Source organism: Mya arenaria, chromosome 3 (assembly GCF_026914265.1).
Source record: "Mya arenaria isolate MELC-2E11 chromosome 3, ASM2691426v1".
NCBI lineage: Eukaryota > Metazoa > Mollusca > Bivalvia > Myida > Myidae > Mya > Mya arenaria.
Window position 1 is genome coordinate 65,087,035 of NC_069124.1, and position 19,209 is coordinate 65,106,243.

Genomic DNA, 19,209 nt, shown 5'->3' on the forward strand with positions numbered 1-19,209 from the left:
ATGAGATACTTTAAGAACGAACTCATTATAATGATAATAATAATAATAAATCCACAGAGAATTCCAATGCTTTTCATGATTATTTGAGATACACGGATATACTGCTTACAGATATAATTTTACATATTTCTGTTTAAAATTGATTCTGCTAGACATGGAGTAATACGAACGATAACTCAACATTGTCGATGTAGAATTATCAATACAGGTTATATGTCTTGTTATAGAGTAGCAAATATAAGCTGAAACAACGTCTGATGCAATGTGGTTAAGACTTATACTTGTTACGCAGAAAAAGGGGTTTTTTTGACACTCGATTGATTTCAAAGGTTCGTTTATCTAATATAATAGTAAATAATTGCGACAGAGAGATTAAACCATTTTACCTTATATTTAAGTTTGATCTGGGACGTAATTACGTTTAATCCGCGCCTTCCTGTATATGTACATGTTGTGACGAAACCGCCAACGACTCTAAAAATTTAAACTGAACTCAACTGAACTTGAACACAACCAAACTGTTTCGCAGTTCATGTTTTATTCAATGTTTCAACATCCATAGTTTGAGCAGAACTATCAGACGCGATCAGGCTTACTTCAATCCGTATCAAACACACACTACTAATCCATCTCAAACCATTTCCAAAACTCGACTCGCTAATACACAAAATGAATAAGTATTTATATTGTGAATGTAGGACAGGTGACATCTTACGTCCACCCAAGCCCACATTCACATGACGATTATCAAATATGCCCTACAAAAATAATTAAGAAGTGTTGCGTATGAAGACAAATGATACAATCTTTGCTCATTCATGTATGACAAAATATAAACAATCTTTGATTCAAAAAATGTTTTGGTATTGTGTTTATTAATTGAGATTTAATAAAAAGCGAAATATTTCATAAAAGTAAATATATAGATACATTTGCATATATGCATTTTTGCAACCCTGGAGGACCTGTATCGTTTTCGTTTGCATGCTTGGCCAGAGGTCAATGGAAGGCAAACACGGTTTGATCTAGAATGTTATAAGGTCAGCGGGTTTTAACCGTCCACAACTTCCTATATAGTTGTTTATATTGATGTGCATGTTTCTGTGCCAGCGCGCACCCGGGGAGACTGGAATGGTTCCGTTCCGAGCTTGTTCTTTTGTCAAGGGTATGTTACCTTATTGTGAACCGCACGTAGCCTTTCATCGTTATTTGGCTCCTTTCTCTTTACGTATATATAGACACTTTGTGACCTGTTTCTGCACATGCGCGTAACCGGGGGAACCAGGACTGTTTCCTTTCCGTTTGCGAGCTGTGCGGTTTTTCAAGAGTTGGCAACTTTGGTACATATTCCTACGCAGATTTCTTTGGAGGATTAATGGTAAATAACCTTAGGAATTATTGAGGGCAACGATATTCAGCAGTTGCACCTTTAGGTACATATGGGTAATTGGGCATTATTCTGCGCATCCGCACTCTCCTTTGGGCCCTGATCGGTTTCGTACGTGGGCTTGGGGTCTAAAATAGGCAATCTTGGTTTTAGCTGGGACGTAATCAAGTCAACAGATTCAGCGTCCAAGTCTTCCTGTATATTTACCTTAACGCAAATTGATGTGCCTTATTCTGCGCATGAGCGCTACCGGGAGGACCGAGACCGGTTCCATTGGCGAGCTGGACCTGATTTGCATTGAGAGCAACCTTTATTTGAGCAAAAACGTTATCAGCTCACTTGTTTTTCCGCACTTTCCTCTATATGTTCGTATAAACATTTGCGTGCGCAGGTTTATGCGCATGCTCTAATCTGGGATGGGAAGGGAGTTAAATACTGGAGGGCTTGGCAGGTGTTAGCGTTGGCAACCTTAGTTTCACCTGTAAAATAATTCAGCTTCGTGCCTATATGTACGTATAAGCAAAAACGTACACTTCAGATATTACTGCTCATGCATTCCCAAAGGTCCCGAACGCGAGATTTGCCGGTTATCAAGGATTACCAAACTTTCTTTAAAGAGGAAAGAAATAAGCTCACCGGTTTCCAGCGATTGCACCATCCAATAAATGTTCATTTTGATACCCATATCTCTGCGCATTTCTGCAACCACAAGGTCTCGGACCGATAATTTTGCGTACTTGGCCTAGGTTTGAGAAATCCTGGATTGATATTGGACGTATATGAGGTCACCAGTTTTTAGCGTCCGCACTTTTCTGTAAATATAGGCATTCTGGTGCAAATGTTTTTTTCGCTTGCATTTATCCATGAGGACTCGGATCAGTTCTGTTCGCGAGTAAGGTCGTATGTCAAAGTAAGCAACCATAATTCACAGAAATTCATGCAAAGGTCAGTTAGGTGTTCATACCAGTAAATGAATGTTTGTTATATAGTATTCTTAACGTTTTGAAACACTTGACAAAAATACATTCAATTATGACAACAAGATGGGGGATAAAGACTTTATACCTACCCTTCCCATAGCAATGTTCCTTCGTTATTTATGACGTGCATGGCTGGCACCTTTTTGGTCCGCAAGATTGGAAATGATATGATAATTCAAATAGGCAACGTGCTTTGAGGAGGCCCAGGTGTGAATATTTATATATAAGAAACGAGGCAAAAGGTTATATTGATTCTAAACAGTGGATACCCAATTGAATGAACAGCCCATTATTTAATACGTATTTAAGGAAGCTCCCAAAAGAAAATGTCCGTGATTGTCTGTTGTTCAAATATCAAATGAAATTATCATTTTAACAAATAAATTACCTTAAAGAGTAACAAGGGTTAACGTACCACTTATCGTTGTAAATTATTCGTTGATTGCATTTACTGTTATAACGGTTATATTTCCTACAGTCATACTCACAGGGTTTCCATTCATTTTAAACACTTAAATATAAAACGGAAACTTAATTACAAACATTTAAACTCCCTATTACTTTTCTGTACAAATGAAGTGACGTTCATTTTCGCATGAATGCCCCCGACGAATCACCGGTGTAGTAAATTCGGCGACACTCTTATTATGCAACTGTTGTTACGCGCATGCGCATAACACACTGCATATATAAAAAAAATCAGACGTTACGATAAAATTAGTGTTTACAAAGAAAGTTTATAAACATGTTATTAAAGAAAGTATCATATTTGTGTCTGCGATTTTTTTTATGACTCGGCGATTATCCGTTTTGCGGCCAGAGCCTATGTTCAGAACGTACACAGGTGAATTTAATTTTCGCTTTTAAATCGAAATGGACGGAGTGTAGTGTTGACTACGTAATCCCAATTTATAGATCCGTTCAAACAGTTTAATTTTTAAAATTTGAAAGTGAGTCAAACGTGACCACAGTTTAGGATATAGTATGCTAGTTTGCTATAACAAATGAAGACTCATAGGACGTCGTTTTTTATTCAGTGTTGATATTTGAAAACAATAGAAACAAAGCGACAAAATTGTTTCATTGCATTTTGTACAATGTTCATATATATCGACATCAAGAATACAACGTTTCTGTTTATTTCAGAACAGAATGTTGTTCTACTTGATATGAGTTTACTGTAATTTATCTAATTGTGAAACTCAAAACATGAAAAGGAAGAGCGTCAGTGATTCGATATGAACGAATTTGGGTATACTTGTGGATTTTTTAAGCAATGAATAGAAACAATGACTTCTCGAGGTTTAGAAAAAGCTAGAGAATTTCATGCACAGGCTGTAAAACTTGTACGAAGGCTCGGTTATGAAATCGATTTCAAATTGAAAGACTCATGCTCGAAGAGGTTTGTTTGAATTCTCTCCAGAACGTGCATTAAAAACTTATGATCTTGACATCTGATCTAAAATCAATTGTCCTTCTTTTGAAATCATCCAATGCATGACTAAGTTACAGCCCGGACAGGCTTAAGTACGAAGAATTTTAAATTATCACCAAATCCGAACATTTACTCAACTGATTCGTGACATATTTCCATAAAGATAATTAAAACAGATTTCCTTCTCTTTTTCTAACAATTAAATATTTCACCTTTTGACATTGAACTTTTATTGAGTACTCATGACTTATTACAAATACAGAATACAGAGGTACAAGAGAAAATGCAGTAACTATATGGAATGATGAATGAACTGATAACCATACAACAACAGTAAAACTCATAATCATTCTATATAAATATTATGATAAATAAATAGAGGAAACAGCTTTCACATATATGAGGGCAATTTATATACTTCGACTTTGTACATAAATAATTTAAAAGAGGTAAAAAATCGTAGGTGTACACATCACAGAAAACGCCAGAATATTTAAGCATGTTTTTCAGGGGCCTTTCTTTTTGCTTGATGTAGATATATTTCAAAACAGGTGAGGTAAACAAAGATGTGACAAGCCAATGACAGCACACGACGTTGTTTTCGTTTGTGCAAAAATATAATTAAGCTTTTTTTTAAACTTATATCGTCTTTATTTTTAATTAAGAGCGTTACAACAAAGTAATAACTGTTTCAACAACATAAAAAATACAAAGTTGCATCCATCATGCAGTTCCTTTTTTTTAGAAAAAAAAACTTGAGCACATTGAGCACAACACGCTAAGATATTGTCGTTATTTCATGTTTGCACTTTGGGGTATCGTTTGCGTTCTAATTTTACATGATACGGTCAGACTTTAATACTCAACCAATCTATGAATGGTGTCCCTGCATATTTATTATTTCATACCACCATTCAATTGAAAATGTTTTATAAATTTGTTTTAATCAAACACAAACAAAACATATTATGCCTTCCACATTTCACAACAATCCATTTCTATCACTCAGTTTCATAAAAGAAAGTTTGGTTCATACTATAGATATCTTTACATTTTATATAAGTATACTAGTATACTAGTATTCAGTTACACAGTTCCGCAGCATTATACGAAGTTTATTTGTTTAATCAGTAAAACATTTATATACAACCCATGTGTCATATGCTCCATTGTAACATTTTATAGTTTTAACGATCCCCAAAATACCAAAAGTCAATGTACTAAGTTGTTTTTTTCAGGTTCTTTAAAATATTTTCTTGTTTTATATTTTCATCAAATTTAATGATAAGACATCAAAACATTTAAAATGACTACGTGTTTTTGAATGTCCCTCGTACTTAGCATGCAGGTATATATATTTTCCAATTTACATTTAATAAATTTAGAAATGCAATAATCAAAGGCAATGGAAAGGAAAGGGTAAGTTGAATAACAAATAAAGACTTTTCTCCCACCTCAGATAAGGATATCCAATGATTTAAATTCTTATCTTGCCCACAGTTTTCACGCACTTTTCAAGGAATGCTTGTCTCTTCTTAGAACTTTTTGAAGACTGATTTGACCATTAATACAATCTGAATCACTGCGCACATATCCATGACAACAACGAATAATCTTATATCCATACGCAATTATTTTCACTAAGCGCAAAAGAGTTCCAGCAAAAATTACATTTTTACTTAATTTTGCTTAACTGAGGTGGGAGAAAAGGCATCTACTATAGCCGCTCGTGCAAGATAGGTTCATCCCGACCCTCGCGCAGTTTGTTTTGCGGAAATTCGGTAAACCTTCTTTCCGCAAAACACCCTACGCTCGGGTCGGAATGAACCTATCTTGCATTCTCGGTCACGGAAGATAATCCTTCTTGGGCAAATTGTATAAAGCTGAATAGCGTATCATCACGTTATACTTGGTTTGCATATTCAAGCAACTTAATGGGTCAGCAGTCTTTATTGTATAAATATTGACCAACAAATAATCACAAATAATAGTTATTGTAAGGATATTGAGTTTAATTTAAAAGAAAGCTGCATTTAACACAGTAGTTCTACCTAAATCACAGTAAATATTTAAGCATTGACCAATTGCAATCATTTAAAAAATAATTGCGTTTTCAGCAATTAAATAGCCGCTAAAAGTCTTGTTATCAGTAGTCAATATTTTCCATAAATGCATTGTTGAGTTAGTGGTTTAAAGTTTATCACTCAAAATCTGTGCTTGTTTTACATTTGTATGTACTGTTTTTGAATAAGAGTGTCACTTTAAATAATTAAGATCCAGTTTGCACAAATAAATACCTGGTTTCGACGCATTGAGTCGTCGACAACTTCATTGAATTAGGAAGGCAAATCAATATTCAAGGTTAACTTTACATTAATACAGTCGAAGTATGTATTGGGTAATGAATGATGTTATTACAAAAATCTTAATTAAAGCATTTACCACGAAATCAGTCGGTGACTAAGTTGTTTATTTTCGTCAAATGGGTATAGACAGAATAATAAGAATATGTTTGTTAGCATAATTATAATGTAAAGTAATTCACTTGATATTATCTGTATACAATTATAACAAAATGTACTAAATTTCGTACTATTAACATATGCTTTTCAGCGATTTTGAAAATTTCCTGTACAGATGAAATATGTGCTATAAAAAAATAATAATAATATTAATAATAATAAAAAAATAATAATACATGTAATAATAATAATAATAATAATAATAATAATAATAATAATAATAATAAAAATAATAATGAAATATTAATTACAACAATAATAATAATACAATATTTTTTATAAGAGTTATTTATGTTGTTCTATTCTAAGCAAGCTAAATGTTTAAAATAAATGTTATTCGAGTTGATTTGAGTTAATATTTCCATGCTTCTAAATACTACAATGAATTTGGCAATTTCACTTATGCTGCAATATGTATCTCCTTGCATCTAAACAATAGATATGGCCCACATACTGATTTTGTTTTGGCTGAATTCAGCATCCTTGTTAGCAATGTTTTTATTTGCAAAATGTCATTGGCATGATTTCCACATATTAACAGCGAGGTCGAAGTAATATTTATTTATCGGATAAACATCATCCAGGCGAACGGATGTCCTGAAAAACGTATTGTGATAATCATTTGTTATATTAATACCAATTTAAATGAGAGTTCGTGTAGACAAGACATTGGTTTGGTACGACCTTCAAATTGTTTAAGTCAAATATAAAAAGAAATTGTACAAAGAGATTACTCTTTCTGTCAGACGAATATAAAAACCACTGCTTACTTTTCGTGGTTACAAAACAAGACGGTGATAGTTTCATCTGGCATCTTTTTTCCGTTGGTGTTCGTCGATTTGCATATCTCACCAGAAAGGAAAACGTCATTTACGCGACCAATAACGTATTTTAGGCTCTAAAACAAAAACTATATTTAGTTATAACGTAAACTTTTAAGCCCCAGTCTCACAAAGCTTTACCTCTGACAACCTTACTTAGCAGCAAAATAACTTTTAGCGGCCAAATACCTAAAATATGATATGCCAATTAAGTCGGCGGCTCGTTGGCGATCGGTCACTAGTAGCCGATCGTCATTCTTCACAATCAACTCTTACGTTCGTCGCAACAAGTATGCGACTGTTCTGTGACTTGTCGGTCGCTAACGATATAACACCAGTCAACAATTATTGACAGCATGTACAAAGGTTCAAGTAAACCTTTAAGACCTGTAGCAACTATTAGTCGTCGGAGTATGTGAGTTTGTTTTAAGTCATAATCAATTGCCGATTTCCGACAACTTCTGTTTGCCAGTTTTGATACGAGGTTTCGCGAAAAATGTTGAAAGTATGTCAAAGCTTTTCATGAGCCGGTGACTGGTTGTTGGAGCACGTTTATCCTGATTGCATTTATAATCTACCGCCTTCCGAATTTGTCATAGAAAGTAATTTGTTAGTCTTCGTTAAAGTGTCCTAGGTCGATTAAACGCTGACCGGTCTCGTTTTGGCTGTTTTAGTTGGCAGACGTTGGCAACATATCGGAAATTATTTGGGCATGTTCAGATGATCGACCGCCGACCACTCGTCGAATGTTCTATAAACAGTAATAACTTACAAAAACCTTTAAGAGATTGGTCGGCAATAGCTCGACGAATGTTAACAATCATTTTTGGAGCTATTCAATAAACGAGGACGACTTAACAGAAACAAATCTACAAATCATAATAACGGGTAATTCGAATGTATTGAGAAATGACAATAATGACAACATTTTGTACAGCCCCAGAACGGCAGCATTGATAGTCTAATTCAGTTATATATAGTCCAATATATATCGCCTCCGTTTGAAGTGCGGCAGAAAATCCGATGCAGCCGCATATCTTCTTTTTTCTAAATTATCATAGATTTCTATTTAAAGAACAATGTTGGAATTTTCTCTTCATTACCTTTGGAACAGTGCAATAACGGAAAATGAAGGTTGTACGATCTAGTTCCCCGAGTATGTTTCGAACGCGGACCACGGGTCTAAAACCTGTTGTTGAATATCGCCAATAATGCGACGATCACTTGCAAAAAACTGACAAACAAATGAGTCATCGGCCATCAATCTTCCATGAGTCTTTAGTGATAGAGAAGCTGTCGTACAGAGCTAAACAACCAGCCGTTTCACCAATGTCCAAGCAAACAGTTTTACAAATTTCGCGTCTTAGTCGGTAAAAACTGTTTTTGGTCGCAGCATGCTGTTTCCGATCGTGGAACAGGTGTCACTAAGACTTTTTTCATTAGAACGTTACGCTTGACATATAATCTACTCAATGCGCTTAAATTGAAAATGCATATTTCAAAATCAAAAAGTATATGCAAATGAAAGTGTTCTACCTTTAAATCAACATCAGTACTCAGTATTGTTCCCCTCAGAAACATGTGGTTTGCTTGTTGTTCAAGATGCCTCGCTTCGTTTCGAGCGGTCAAAGTTACAGTGAACATCTGGTTATCAATATAGTCGCTGACTGTACCTTTACAAAAGAAAACAATAAAGTACATGTTATCTTCATAATATCGGCTGCATAGCTTTTCATTTTCATTAAAATTCAATTATTGCAAAGGACTTACCATTTTCGAAGTGGCCACACTTTTCATCTAATACTATAACGTTTGCTTGAAGCATTTCCTTTTCTTTCTGTTTAATGTGGTGAACGTAATCAGCGTATTTTTGATCAGATATCTTGAAGATTTTACTCCATGGTAAAGTTCCTACTGTGTTATCATAAAATTTTAGATCTGCTCCTTTAAATCTATAAACACGTTTAACTGATGCAGGAGCGTAGCTGAATATATAATTTGGATGTAGAGCAATAACCTTGTCATCAGGCTAAAAAGAAAACAACACAACTTATCATTATGGGAAAGGTAAAGTACGCTTGAGGGTAAATGTTTGCTTTTACTTCACAAAACCACTTAAATCCCATAAAGTGTAGAAACAATAGAAATATCTCATTTTAAAATATGAATTTTGTAGATTTTGCTCCATGGTAAAGTTGCTTGTTGTGTTATCAGAGAATTGTAAATCTGCTCCTTTAAATCTATAAACAGTTTTTACTGCTGCAGGAACATAGCTGAACATAACTTTCATTATATATGTGTGTTTAAAACACTTTAGGGAGAAAGTTTAGTATTACTTTACAAATCACTGATATCCCATAAAATGTAGAAACAAGATAAACTCATCTTATTTTAATGTGAATTTCACTGACCTGAACGACTTGGAACTTCTGGTTCGTTTCTGTTAATACGTCGGATTTGTGTATCATTTCATTCAATCCAAACCCATCTTTAATAGAGTATTCGTCTTCCTTGCTCGACACAACCTTTCCAAAGTAAAACCAGCCGTCGTCTCGCCAGCGCGCAAGAACAACACCAGAAACTGGCTCCGATTCTGGTGTCTGTGTATTCTTGTCCTTCGTGGGTATCTTTACTGGTTGAATGTCAGGGCGTATAGGTGCTGGTCGGTTATCTGTTTTTTCTGCTTCTATGTTTCCACCCAAGGGTTTGATTTGTTTTCTTGATAAATGTAATGTTCTTATCTATAACAACACAAATTAAAAATACATTCAAAATGCCTTTGCACCTACATGTATAAAGAAAAATGTATCTCAGTATTGATTTAAAATAAATCATTCATGCGCCTGATTAAAATTTCTTACACATTTAACATTATTAATCATGTCTTTAGTGGTATATAAACTCTAGTCGCATATATGAATTGAACTTCTTATTGTATCTAGTGCTACAATATCTAGCTTTATGCTCTTATATTTTGCAAATGCCTTTCTGAAACACCTGGTACCATTGAATAACAGTAATGAATGTTAAATATGTATACTTTTTTTCCGGATCCCATTACAACTTTGTATCGCCGTATCCCGTCAGCTGGTATTGGTAAGCGTTTCACAATACCTTGAACAAAAGCAGATCTTTGTTCATCAATCATGTTACTCGAACAGGACGTGTTTTGCAAAACTATCGGTGTTGAAATAGTTTCTGCTAGAACTCTGTCACCAGGCTGAAACGAGGTATAGCCAAAGTTGTATGTTTTTGTTTAAGAGAAAATGAATAATAGCACTAGAAAGTAGTTTGTATAACAATTAACTTAGCAAAAAAGAACGTACAATGTTTGCATATCCCGAGTGTGCAAAACCTAAACATAGTTATGACATTGTTAACAATACTTTAAAAGTGCAGCACAACATCGTTACTTTTTAAAATGTGCCTGGAATGGCCGAGACCTTAAAAGGATACACTTTAGATATGATGAGTACCAATCAGCAATTAATTGTCTTTATTGTCTAAAATACTATGTCCATTTACAATCGATCACAATGGACTCACTTGTCTGCATTTGGCACTTGTTTATGAAATGCTTTCTTCCAAATTTTAAGAAAGAGTTTGCTTTTTTACTGGATCTAAAAAATATGAGATGCAGGCACTTGCTTATTGGTATGAAAGGAAATGACGTAAGCAAATACCTTAAGCTTCCGCCATGACCTTGCCCCTGCTCTTAACTCAAAATCACTCCAGTCTACCGGATGATCCTTATTCTCCCCATTATAGCGCACCTTGTAAAAATATCTTCTGTTGACCCCTTTCTGCAACGGCCCATTGACTCTACCTGTAAAGAAAATAACTTATTCAGTGATTGCCACATTCAATAGAAACTGAAACACATGTTAAAACATGCTAGTGAAAATCGTGTCCACAATTCCTTGGTAAAACTATGCAAAAACATGTAGCGCGCTATAAGCAGGTAAAATTCTTTATCATCGCTTCACGATAAAGTGGAGCGAAAGTCACGATACAGTTTACAAATGCTAAAACTTAGGACAATTACAGACTCCACATTTTGTTCTAAATCCTTTGTGCAAATTATGTTTTACACATCTTTAATAATCAGTTTGAGTACATACCCCCAAAGAAAGCTTCATCCTCCTCTTTAAACACCAAGGCAGGAATCCTCTCCTTTGGGTACAAAATGTAATAGATGGACTGAAAACATATGTTTTGGAAATATTGAGTCGAAGTGAGAAAAATACTAGTTGATTGCGATAGCCTTGAGGCGTAATCATATTTTGTCGTTTGAATGCAATCCAGAGACATTATAATATTAAATATCTGATAATGACAATAGCAAAGTTTAATCACTGCAAACAAAGTTTACAAACATGAGGGTATTATAAATGCTAAGTATAACGAGGCTTTATGCACGCACATAATGAATACATGTTTGAAAAGAAAGAATACAATAAGTTCATAGTTGTCTGAAAAAAAGCTGTTAGATTACAAATAGAATTAAAATTATCCATAATCAGATTCAAAATTATGCCAAGTTGAATAATTTTAAATCAGAAAAAGTTAATTTACCGAAATTCTCCGAAAGGGATTGTGTATTTAAGATGAATAGCATGGGAGCATTTTCCAATTCAAATCCGCCAAATTCAATCCGTCTCAAAAACACACTACTATTCCAACGCAAACCATTTCTAAATCTCGACTCGCTAATACACGCTCTAATCTGGGATGGGAAGGAAGGATAATACTGGAGAGCTAGGCCGTAGTTGAAGTGGGCAACCTTAGTTTCACCGTTGACGTAATTCATCTTCGCGCCTTCACCTATATGTACGTATAAGCAAAAACGTACACTTTAGATATTACTGCTCATGTGCTCCTATTGGTTCCGAACGCGAGATTCGCCGGTTATCAAGGATTACCAAACTTTTTTTTAAGAGGAAAGAAATAAGGTCTCCGGTTTTAAGCGATTGCACCATTCCTTATATTTTCATTTTTCTACGCATATCTTTGCACATTTCTGCACCCGCAAGGTCTCGGACTGATAATAATGCGCGCTTGGCCTTGGCTCGAGAACTCTTGGTTTGATATTGGACGTATTAGACCGAATGATGTGAATATGTATAGATGAGAAACGAGACAAAAGGTTATATTGATTCTAAACAGTGGATACCCAATTAAATAAACAGCCAATTATTTAATATGTATTTAAGGAAGCCCCACAAGAAAAATGTCCGTAATTATCTGTTGTTAATATATCAAATGAAATTATCATTTTAACAAATAAATTACCTTGTAGAAAAACAAGGGTAACTTATCGTTGTAAACTTGCAATTAAAGTTATTTGCAGTCATACTTATAGGTTTTCTTTTCAATTTAAACATTTAAATATAAAAAGGAAACATAATTACAAACATTTAAACTCTCTAGTACTTTTTTGTTCAAATTAAGTGACGCTCATTTTCGCATGAATGCCCCCGACGAATCACCGGTGTAGTAAATTCGACGACCCTCTTATAATGCAAATGTTAGTTAAGCGCATGCGCATTACATTACGATAAAATTAGTGTGTACAAAGACAGTTTATAATCATGTTAGTATATAGAGTAACAGATTTGTATTGGGTTTTCGCGATTTATTTCAATTTTCGCTTTTAAATTATAATGGAAGGAGTGCAGTATTGACTACTTAATACGATATATTGATCCGCTCAAACCGTATTTTTTTAATTTGAAAGGGAGGCAAACGCGAACACATTTAAGGATTTAGTATGCTAGTTTGCCATAACCAATGAAGACTTATAAGGCGGCGTTTTAAATTAAGCGTTGACATTTGAAAGCAATAGAAACAAAGCGGCAAATTTTTTATTACATTTTGTACATTGTACATATATTTCGACATCAATAATGCAACGTGTGTGTTTATTTTAGAACAGAAAGTTGTTCTAATTGATACGAGTTGACTGTAATTTATCTGAATTGTGAAGATCAAGACATGAAAAGAAAGAGCGTCAGTGATGCGTTCAGACAAATTCGGATACCTTGTGGATTTTTCAAGCAATGAATGGAGACGATTGAAAACAAATTGGCGGCACAATGTTTTTGTTTTTTTCCGACTTGGCTTACTCTCAGAAACTATGTTATTTATATGTTGTTTTAGTAAAAGCTAAAGAATTTCATGCCGCAAAACTTGTAATACTCACTGTTTAGTATCAATATTTATCGTTGTACTAAGGCCCGGTTAAGAAATCATCTTCAAATTGAAAGACTCATGACTCAATAGCGATTCTCAAAAATAATAAAAGGTAAACATCAATTGTCCTTCTTTGTTAAATCATCCAATGCATGACTAAGTTACAGCCCGGACAGGCTAAAGCACGAAGAATTTTAAATAATCACTAAGTCCGAACGTTTACTCAACCGATTCGTTACATATTTACATCAAGATAATTTGAACACATTGCCTTCCCTTTTTCTAACAATTGATTATTTCACCTAATGGCATTGAACTTTTATTGAGTACTCATGGCCTATAACAAATACAAAATACAGAGGTAGCAAGAACAATGCAGGAACTATATGAAATGATGAATAAACTGATAGCCATATAAGAACAGTAGAACCCATTACCTTTCTATATAAATAAATAAATAACAAGACAAAAATGTTTTCACAAATTAAAGGGCCATTTATATAAGAACGTTACAACAAAGCAAAGTAATATCCGTTTCAACAACATGAAACATAGAGAGTTTCATCCATCATGCAGTTCCTTTTTTAGAAAAAAAAACTTGAGCATATTGAGCACAATATGGTAAGATATCGTCGTTATTTTATGTTTGCACTTTGTAATCACCTCTCTTGTTGAAGACTGTCGTTTGTAGCATCATGGAAATTCTGTCTTGTCTTGTGTCAATATTTAAAACGCTAAATAATTATTTCTCGCTTCAAATGTCACTATTAAACAGTTTTCACGCACCTTTCAAGAAATAATTATTCACTCTCCTAAAAACCGATTTGACTATTAACATAATCTGAATCACTGCGCGCATATCCATGATAACCACGAAATATCGCATATCCATACGCAATTATTCTCACTTAGCACAAAAGAGTTCCAGCAAAAAATACTTTTGTAATTAATTTTGTTTAATTGGGGTGAGAGAAAAAGCATTTACCATAGCCGCTCGTTGATCCCGACCCTCGCTCAGGGTGTTTTGTGGAAACTTGGTAAACCTCGTTTCCGCAAAACACCATAATCTCGGGTCGGAATGAACTTATATCTTACACTCTCGGTCATGGATGATACTTATAATCTCTTGAATTTGACCAAATAATTAAGAGAAATGAAGCCAATGAAATAATACTTGCGCTATCAGTTAATTGGTTTCTGGAATTTTAATGATTTTGGATATTGGAATATTTGTCCAAAAACATTTTCCTATCAGCATGTTTATGCCACTTAACCAAAATTACTGATATTGATTTTTCTGAGTCATTTTCGCTTTGTTTTTAAACAGTTCACTTTTGTTACAGATTGAGAGATCCGATAACCAGACAAAAATTAATTAAATAATAAGAGTACAACCTTAAACTTGAGGGACAATTGAATACATTATTCAGAAGTTTAACCTTTTGTCGATTCATTTTATTTATCTCCATTCATCTACATTCACAGTGTATATTTTAAAACGGCTGATTGTCTAGATATGTGTCATTATATAATATCAGTAGTAATGAGAACAATACTAGCACTCCTAGTGCTGTCATAGATAAATGTAGTTATCACTCATGTTTTGCACCATTTTCCCATCAGATTTAGAGTAAACAATTAGAAATAAACATTAACAAATAAATTATTAACATTTATGTACTTTATATTTTGTAATTTCGGTTTTAAATGCCTTATTTGTTGACAATGCCTGAAAGAACATATTTTAAAGGCAATTCAGGTCAATAAGTAGTGTCAGTATTTTACCAATACCCACAAATAGTGGAATGTAACTCATTAGAATGAAGTATCGTTACAAAATGTTAATATTTAAAACACGCTTATATATTATTTAAAGTAACTCGATCGTGGTTAGTAAAATGCACGCTTTTTTCATAAGGAAATAAAGTGTGGCAAATCATAAGTAGTGTTAAAACAAAAATTAAAAAGCTGGAACCCTTCAGCAAATGTTGATATTTGCTGAAATATCGTCTTTGAAGACAACAATTTTAAATAGCGTTATAATTAAAACGCGATTGAAAATTAATTACGGCTGTGGTGTTGCATGATTAATTGAATGACATCACGTGATGTTATTAATGTGTCCATAACAGGTCAACATATCTACCACTTTCCTTTAAGTCCCAGTGGCCGTGTGGACAAGCCGGATGTTTTCTATTTTTTTCAAGACTTAACCGGCTCGGGTAAAAACTCCACTAAAACCAAATACTTTTTTATGCGTTAAGTGTATATTTTTCTGCAATTTTGATACCATGGAGTAAAATAATGATAAAATAAGTGTTTTCAGATGCATCACCTGGAAAACTATTGTTTGATCCAAAAACATGACCCAGTCACTAAAAAAGACTAACACTTCATTGATTATTCCGCACAAGTTTCTGATAATAAGATGGTATCAGATCAAAGAAAATTTAGTGTATATTTTGTCTCATGACAATACCAAACGTATCCGTGTCATGCATACGGGTTTTCTTTTGTTAGTAAAGTTTTATTGACGCAGTTGAAACACATCAACAGCAAAGTCGAAGTAGTTTTGGTTGATAGGATAAACGTCCTCCAGGTAAACAGAAGCCCTGAAAAAGAATTTTGATATTCGTTTGTAATCATAATAATTCTACGAGATGTCGTTTATAAGAGAAGGGGCCATTGTGGTGGCCTTTTAATTGTATTAATAAAAAAGTCAAAAATTCTACATTAACTTATATTATGTCACTCTCGTTGGCACCATGTTGCGCGAGATGGTGGTTTTGTTTTGAGAGAAACCGTAGAACCAGGATAAAACCCACTTGTCCGGTTCGGTGACCACCAACCAAACTCACATGCGCCCTGGTCGGAAATCGAACCCGGGTCGGGTCGCCTTGGTAAGAGGCAAGTGCACTACCCACTGCGCTAACCGGACAATAAAGTCTTTAAGTAATATATGACACTACTAACTTTTCGCGATTACAAAATTTGACGGTGATTGTTTTATCTGTCGTTGTTTTCCCGTTGGTGTCCGTCGTTTTGCATACTTCACCAGGAAGGTAAATATCTTTTTCGCGACCAATAACGTATTTTAAATTCTAAAACAGATACAAAGTTTAGTTATAACGGTGCACCTTAAGCTCGTACAAAGTGTGTTGACAGTCTGTTAAACGTTGTCATTGGCCGGCGACTGGTAGTTGGAACATTTTTGTCGGTAGGAGCTTTTCGCTGCATCATCGAAACTTTTTCGACGCCCAAACTGACTTGAAAATATTTTAATATACATGACTCGATTGTGCAAGGGTGGAGAACCGATCGCCGACTTGTCTCGGATTGGTTACCGGCACTCGCTGATAAGGTTTGTTTGTAGAACTTCAGCAATAAAATAAATAATTCTTCGAACATCGACTTAAAACTCTGATATAATTAAAACTACAACGACAAACAAACCACGTCAGTAGTTGTCGTTGGTCGCAGTTTCTCTGATTACTAGGACTCGGCGATCGGTCGTATCACATGTGCAACAGCGGATTTACTTTCCTTAACGCGTCATCTGTAATTTGTTCAGAATAATTCATCTCTAAGGTCATTAATGAAACTTCTGATATCATTTAATATAAAAGATTAAACTTTGCTACCTTTAAATCAACATCAATACTAGGTCTGGTTTTCATCAAAAACATATGGATTGTTTGTTGATTTAGTTGTCCGGCTCCATCGCGTTCGGTCAGAGTTATAATGTACATCTCGTTTCCAATATACTTGCTGACTTTACCTTTTTAAAAGAACAAAAACAATACAGTTCATGTTAGATTCATTCTCTTTGTGAGATTCATAACTTGTTTAAGAGATTTTTTTAAGAATGACTGACTTACCACATTTAAAGCACCCACACTTTTCATCTAATACTATAACATTTGTTTGAAGCATTTCCTATCCTTTCTGTTCAATGTGGTGAACGTATTCTGTATATTTCTGCTGAGATATTTTGAACATTTCGCTCCATGGAAAAGATCCTGTTGTGTTATCAAAGAATTGTAAATCGGCTCCTTTAGATCTATAAACAGCTGTAACTTCTGCAGGAGCATAGCTGAATATATACTTTGGATGTGGGGCAACAACCTTGTCAAGTGGCTAAAATAAAGACAACAAAATAGGAATATATGTATACATAATTTGAATATAACCGTTAAAAAAGCGGTTTGAGTCACGAATTACTTAGGATTATTCTTTGTTTAGTTTCCCCAGAACGTTCAATGCAAATAGAAATTGCGGCTCGGTTTGTTCGTAAAAATGACCACAGCAACAATTCTGATTTTGCGCTTTGAGAAGATGGCAAGATATTTCCTATATATCATCTATTTATTCAGTGATATTTAATGAATTATTTGATTTAAGGTTTTTCCAGCTAACCTAGCAAACACATGTTATAGAATACCTCTCGGCAGCTGATTTATTTAATTACAAAACATCCATTCTGCTGTCATCAATTAAGCACTGAATTTATTTCAGATGACAATTAAATTTATCGTCATTTACTTCTCACACGATCTAAATGTGTGAAGTCATGGAAATGTATAATGGTGCACTTAAATCCTGAAAACCTTCAATCTTTCTTCTTGGATTTTGCAAAAGGGATTTACAAAAGCGTCTGCTACAGACCAATTTGTTACATAAATTGCAAACCTGTGGCAGGAAATCAATCTGCATTAAAACGTCATGTTCGCTCCCAAGTGACGCTGTTTCTCCTCACAGCTTGGTGTTCCTACAATGAAGTCCGTACAGAGGCGTCCATCTTTATAATTACACGATGGTACACATGCATAGCATGTCCACAAGTAAATTTCACATCATAGCAGGAATCAGTATAATCAATGATTTGAATTGAAAAGCTGGCATTCTTATCGGTAAGACCTTCAAAAGCGCGTAGGATCTGCTTTAACGGCCATTGTTGCCAAGCTGGATATATAGAACCAGGTTCTTACTGTAATGAGAACACTTTTGACCCAACATGTGTGTTCGACGAAGCCGAGTACTCTTCTCAGAAAACGTCTGTACCATCGCAAATTTCAAAATTACAATACGGTTATCAGGACTGGATATCCTCATAAATACCATTAATATGCAGACATGGCCCTGAATGTAGGAGTTGATTATTATAACTTCTGGTCATAAAGCCTGGTTTATATCAGACGAGACCGTTTAAATACAGGAGCCGTATTCAAATCAGTAAAAAATGTTCGTTGAAGTAACATTTCATATTTACTAAAAATGAAAGCAAGCAAGGAAAAGATCAAAAAATAAATGCATTTCAATAAAATATCAAATATTAAATATTGAAATTTCTAATTCAGAAAGTTTCATTTAGATACTAAATTAATACAGACCCTGAACATCAAACCAAATGACCAAATGGTAATTGTATCAAATAGGACCAATACATATATTTATATTTCCCTGTTAGTATTTCACTTACTATTTCTTAAGACTGTTCTGCTTTTTCTTTTTATAATTTATGATTGATGAAGGTAAATTTTGAAGTCGAAATACTGGAAAAATCCACCTTAAAAAAGTGATATGAATACACAATAATATTAATGGGTAAACGATTAAATGGCATGTGTGTATGTGGGTGAGTGAGTGAGTGAGTGAGTGAGTGAGTGAGTGAGTGAGTGAGTGAGTGAGTGAGTGAGTGAGTGAGTGAGTGAGTGAGTGAGTGAGTGAGTGAGTGAGTGAGTGAGTGAGTGAGTGAGTGAGTGAGTGAGTGAGTGAGTGAGTGAGTGAGTGAGTGAGTGAGTGAGTGAGTGAGTGAGTGAGTGAGTGAGTGAGTGAGTGAGTGAGTGAGTGAGTGGTAATAATTTAAAAAAAA

General features: G+C 34.4%; 1 protein-coding gene across 1 annotated transcript; it reads right to left on the reverse strand.

The window, feature by feature from the left end:
* Positions 1 to 1,780: 1,780 nt before the first annotated feature.
* On the reverse strand, positions 1,781 to 10,871 carry LOC128226204 (uncharacterized). The gene is made up of 5 exons (XM_052936095.1): positions 10,829 to 10,871; positions 10,186 to 10,365; positions 9,557 to 9,886; positions 8,916 to 9,174; positions 1,781 to 1,866 (listed from the first exon to the last, which is right to left on the reverse strand). Exons 2-5 carry the CDS (start codon positions 10,291 to 10,293, stop codon positions 1,781 to 1,783), a joined length of 783 nt encoding a protein of 260 aa, XP_052792055.1. The 5' UTR covers positions 10,294 to 10,365; positions 10,829 to 10,871.
* Between the last annotated feature and the right edge of the window lie 8,338 nt (positions 10,872 to 19,209).

Coding starts and splice junctions, on each gene's coding strand:
- LOC128226204 (XM_052936095.1), bottom strand. CDS start 10,293: ATGATTGATGAACAAAGATCTGCTTTTGTTCAAGGTATTGTGAAACGC. Junction 9,887..10,185: donor TAATGGGATCCGGAAAAAAA/GTATACATATTT, acceptor GTGTTGTTATAG/ATAAGAACATTACATTTATC. Junction 9,175..9,556: donor AGAAGTTCCAAGTCGTTCAG/GTCAGTGAAATT, acceptor TTTTCTTTTTAG/CCTGATGACAAGGTTATTGC.